Here is a 5,169-nt window from a genome sequence, read left to right as displayed (position 1 = left end):
TTACTTTTTGTTGAGTCTGCATTTATTTTCTATAAACTTAAAAACACAAAAATATTGTCTTTTACTTTTAATCTATCCTTGATTTGGCTAATCGTTAAATAGCCACAAAACAAATTATCTCGTACTTTCAATTTTCATAGATTAACTTAGTTTATTTTTGTTAGTTGCAATCTTAATTCTCACGTTTAAACTGTCCTTGGAACGATTTCGGAATTACCAACTTTATACTATTGCATGATCGGTACACTGCCCGTTAGTGTGTAGTAATCTTTAAACCGGAATTTTCCAAGATAAATTATATACTAGATTTTACACATCACATACAAACCAATGTATACTTTGTTTATACTCAAAGTTTAATAATGCTAACCGACGCTAAATTATTGTGCACATGGCCAGCGCTTTTCATTGCATTACTAAGTAAAGTACTAAGAGTCTTCCAAGTGAACCAACACTTAGGTTAGTGGGCAAGCAACCCCAATGCTTGTCGTTTATAGTCATGACTTGCAGTCTTCTAGTCTGCGAGAGTGTGTTGGTCTAGACAAACCAATGTCTCTTACCCAACCTAAAATCTAGCCTTGTAACCAAACAGGCTTCTGCCACGCGGGAGCTAAAGATCATCCCTTAAAAGGCAGGATGCACGTAACTGCTATCAAAATGTGCGTTGAAACATAACCAAATGTTTCCATACGAAAATTAAATTTATTCATGACAAAATAAATAAAATCAAAAAGTCATAATCAAATGACAAACCATCACAACCAAAAAGAAATACTAATTGTCTTTGGAAATAAAGCAACATTTTAAGTAAACTAAAAATGTAAGTGCTCATAGTGCGGGGTGATCAATCCCATGTGCTGCAGCCTGACAATTATATATAGTATCTTTTCAAATTGGTTGCATGCCAAGTACGAGGTACTCGCTCTCTCCAGTTATTTCAGCTAGGATATAAGATCCTATAGCACTTGTGCCAATTATTTCATAGGGACCCTCCCAATTAGGCCCAAACTTTCCAGTATTATCTGCTCGTTTTGCCTCATTATTGCGCCATACATACTCTCCTACTTTGAATGACAATGGCTTGACGCGCTTATCATAATACTTAGAGATTTTCTGCTTGTTCATGGATTCTCGTATATCTGCAATTTCTCTGCGCTCTTCTATCATATCTAGGTTAGCGCGCAAGCCTTCACCATTGCTTGACTCATCAAAGATTTGAACTCTCTTTGTGGGCACCAATATTTCTACAGGGATAATAGCTTCAGTCCCATAAACCAAGCTGAAAGGAGTCTCACCTGTGCTGTTCTTATGAGTAGTTCGATGCGCCCACAATACACTTGGGAGCTCATCGACCCATTCATTTCCATATAAGCCCAAGCATGCCTTTATCCCCTTTACAATATCCCGACTGGTTACTTCACATTGCCCATTCGCCTGAGGGTGTGTGACTGAAGTGAAAGATTGCTTAATGTTCAGGTCTTAACACCAGGACCGGAATGGTTCTCCTTCGAATTGGGTTCCATTATTGCTGACAATTTCATTGGGAATACCAAACCTGCACACAATATCTTCCAAAGAAGTTGCGAATGCGCCTGCTAGTAATTGTTACCAATTCCTTCGCCTCCACCCATTTAGTGAAGTAATCAATTACTACCACCAAACATTTGATTCCCCTGAGTAAAAAATGATTGCATTAATACTATGAAAGCGCGTAGTTAGCAAAGTATTATTTAGATAAATTATTCCACGCGTACCTGAGCACACGGTAATTGGGCCGACAATGTCGATGGCCCACTTGCAGAATGTCCAAGCTGCCGTTATTAGTATCATAGAATGTCGCGGTGCTCTGCTGATGGGCGTGTGTTGTTGACATGATTGACATGATCTCACGACCTCAGCTGCGTCTTTGTGAATGGTGGGCCAGTAATACCCAATGCGCATAACCTTTGCGACTATAGTCCGATAGCCTGAGTGCAAAGCACAATACCCTTCATGAATTTCTCTAAGCACTTCTTTCGCCTAATTTGGACCAATACATAGCAGGCTCGGTCCAAGGAATGACTTTCTATAAAGAGCTCCATCCACTAAAGTGTACATGGGTGCTTTCATGCGTACCTTTCTTGCTTCCTTTTCGTCTGTACGGAGCATTCCCTCTACTAAAAATTTAAGTATAGGTGTCATCCAGTTTGGGCTTTCTTCCTCGATAGGTGCGACAGTAGACTTCTTATCAATAGATTTTGGCGTCAGTTCTTCCACCCACACATTTTTGCACAAGTGATCAAAGGCTAGAGCAGCCAACTTGCTAAGCACATCTGCTTTCTTATTCTGACCCCTAGGTACCTGCATTCATCTGAACACGTCAAACTCTTCTATCATCTTTTGTACAAGTTCTAGGTAGCTTTGCATAGAGGCATCATGCACCTCAAACAACCCATTAACTTGATTTGCTACGAGTTGCGAGTCAACGTATGTATCCAAACACTTAATACCTAACTGTTGCATTACGCGCATTCATGACAGTAGTGCTTCATACTCTGATTCATTTTTCGTAGCCGTGAATGCAAATCGAAGTGCATAGGTGTACTTTTCCCCCTCCGGACTTGTCAAAACTAACCTTGTGCCTGAACCCTCCGGGCCACAAGCTCCATCAGTATACAACTCTAAAGGTTGACTTTCCAGTGGTTCGGTTGCGATACTTTCCTTTGACGCTTCTATCTCAACCATAGTTTCAGCCAAGTAATCTGCCAATATCTGTCCTTTGACCGCTGTTCGCGGAGAGTAGTTTATTTTGTGCTCCCCAAATTCTATGGCCCATTTAGCCAATCGCCCTGAAACCTAAGGTTTGTACAGCACCTGTGATAATACAATCGTTGTCAGTATGTCACATTTAATCCATGCATGCTAAAAGTGACTTTTAAGATTGCGCTATACATAGGTAGCGCGTTCCGCGACTTGTACCTGTCTTATTAGTTGATCAATCACTACCACTATAGGATGCACTTGGAAATACCGACGCAACCTACGAGCTGTGTGCACAAGCACATATACCAGCTTTTCAATTGGAGTGTAATTGACCTCACTTCCACTAAGCGCCTTACGGACAAAGTATACAGGCATCTGTACCTGCGTTTTAAAGAATGGGTTGCACATACACATAAACATATAAATCTCTATGCGTATATAAAAAATAAACAAAGCATGATACATACCTGTCCCCTATCTGCGACAAGAACAGAGCTTATGGCTTCCTTCGAAGTCGCAAGATACAGCATCAATGTCTATCCTGCCACATGTGCGGTTAAAGTAGGCAGTTCTTTCAGAAGCGCCTTCATTTCTAGGAAAGCTTTCTCGGTCTCCTCTGTCCACTTGAAGTCTGACCTTTTCAATGAGTTCTTCAAAGTCTGGAAGAATGACAAATACCTCTCTGCTGCTTTTGACAGGAAGTGTGTTAGCACTGCTAATTTTTCTGTCAGACTTTGAACCTCTTTTATGGATTTCGGTGACTGCATCTGTTCCACCACTTCAATTTTCTTGGGATTCACACGAATTCCTCTTGGGGTTATTATGTGCCCCAAAAATTTTCCCTCTTCTTCCTCAAAGCTGCACTTTGCGGGGTTAAGTTTCATGTTGATCTTAAGTAGAGAGTTGAACATTTCAAGGACACCATCCAGCTGTTGTACTTCTGTATTGCTTTTGATAACCAAATAATCAACATAAGCTTCAAGGTTCCTACCGATTTGATCTTTGAACGCAACATCAACCACCCGCTGATAGGTCGCACCCGCATTTTTCAGTCCAAAGGGCATCTTTGCGTAACAATAGATCCCTTGATCTGTATGGAACACAGTCTTATCTTCATCAGCCTTTGCCATCTGAATCTAATGATACCCCTTGTACGCATACAAGAAACATTTAAATCTGAACCCAGATAATGATTCAACTTTCCAATCTATCTCCGGAAGAGGATAGTTGTCTTTGGGGCATGCTTTGTTAATATCCTTGAAATCAACACACATGCACAATGAACCATTGGCCTTCTTGACTAAGATAGGATTTGCTACCTAATTTTGGTAGTGCACCTCCCTAAGTATGTTTGCATTCACTAGCTTTTCTACCTCCATTCATCAGTGACTCACTTCTTTCCGGGGCTATAGGCCTTTTCTTCTGTCGCACTGGAGTTAAACTTGGGCTAGCATTTAACTTGTGCTCTGCTATTTCGCGAGGTACTCCTGTCATATCCTCTTTACTCCATGTGAAAACATCCATATTGGTTATCATTATATTCCGCAACTTGACTTTAACGTCATTGGATAAGCTACCCCCAATCTGAATTCGCTTGTCTGGGTGCTTTGGATTGACGATAAGAGAGCAGCTCCACATTTGTTCATCAATGGTAGGAAGCGATTTTGATGGTGTGATGGATGCACAAAGCGCCCTTCCAGACTCCGTCCGGATGGTTGCTATTCCTTGCTTGGTAGGGAATTTTATCATACCATGAACTGTTGAAGGCACCGCGCCAAACTTTGGCAAAGTAACTCTTCCCAAAAGTGCATTGCAACAAGAATAAGAGCGTGCCACGCAAAATTCAATGGGCACAGCTCGAGAGCAAGAGGGATCATTATCATCTGCTAATTCCAATTCGAGTTCAATGCATCCCAACGGCCATGTCGACTCCCCAGAAAACCCAGAGAGCACAGTCATTGGCGCGCGTAACTTTGACTTGATCTCCTTGTCATAACCCGAATTTTTCCATGATAATATATATTATGTTAGATTAATATTTACATGAATAAATGTTTCCAACATGTTAAGCAATCGAACTTGTGAAGACCTGATTAATTGAAACGGTTTCTATGTAAACGTTTGATATTTATATATATGTTTAACATGATGAAATGATATTTAAGTATCTCATTATGTATATTAACAACAAACTATATACATAAAACAAGACTACTAACTTAAGGAATTCAAAACGATATCTATATGTAACGATTATCGTTGTAATAACTTCTTACTATTTATGTATCATATTAAGATATATTAACACACTATGTTATCATGATAACATAACAATTTAACATCTCATTAGATATAATAAGCATGGGTTAATTATATTTAACGAGATCGTTAACTTCAAGGTTTCAAAACAACGCATGCATGTAACGA

General features: G+C 39.9%; 1 protein-coding gene across 1 annotated transcript; it reads right to left on the bottom strand.

Annotated features, from left to right (window-relative positions):
• Positions 1-2,511: 2,511 nt before the first annotated feature.
• On the bottom strand, positions 2,512-3,272 carry LOC139868813 (uncharacterized). Its single transcript, XM_071857154.1, has 3 exons — positions 3,210-3,272; positions 2,959-3,123; positions 2,512-2,835 (listed from the first exon to the last, which is right to left on the bottom strand). The coding sequence occupies exons 1-3, from the start codon at positions 3,270-3,272 to the stop codon at positions 2,512-2,514; spliced, it is 552 nt and encodes a 183-aa protein (XP_071713255.1).
• Between the last annotated feature and the right edge of the window lie 1,897 nt (positions 3,273-5,169).

The sequence above is a fragment of the Rutidosis leptorrhynchoides genome, chromosome 9 (assembly GCF_046630445.1).
Source record: "Rutidosis leptorrhynchoides isolate AG116_Rl617_1_P2 chromosome 9, CSIRO_AGI_Rlap_v1, whole genome shotgun sequence".
Lineage (NCBI taxonomy): Eukaryota > Viridiplantae > Streptophyta > Magnoliopsida > Asterales > Asteraceae > Rutidosis > Rutidosis leptorrhynchoides.
Note: the sequence above shows the minus strand (reverse complement) of the source record. Positions and strands in the feature narration are given on the sequence as shown.

Coding starts and splice junctions, on each gene's coding strand:
- LOC139868813 (XM_071857154.1), bottom strand. CDS start 3,272: ATGCTGTATCTTGCGACTTCGAAGGAAGCCATAAGCTCTGTTCTTGTC. Junction 3,124..3,209: donor TTGTCGCAGATAGGGGACAG/GTATGTATCATG, acceptor TTTAAAACGCAG/GTACAGATGCCTGTATACTT. Junction 2,836..2,958: donor TTGATCAACTAATAAGACAG/GTACAAGTCGCG, acceptor TACAAACCTTAG/GTTTCAGGGCGATTGGCTAA.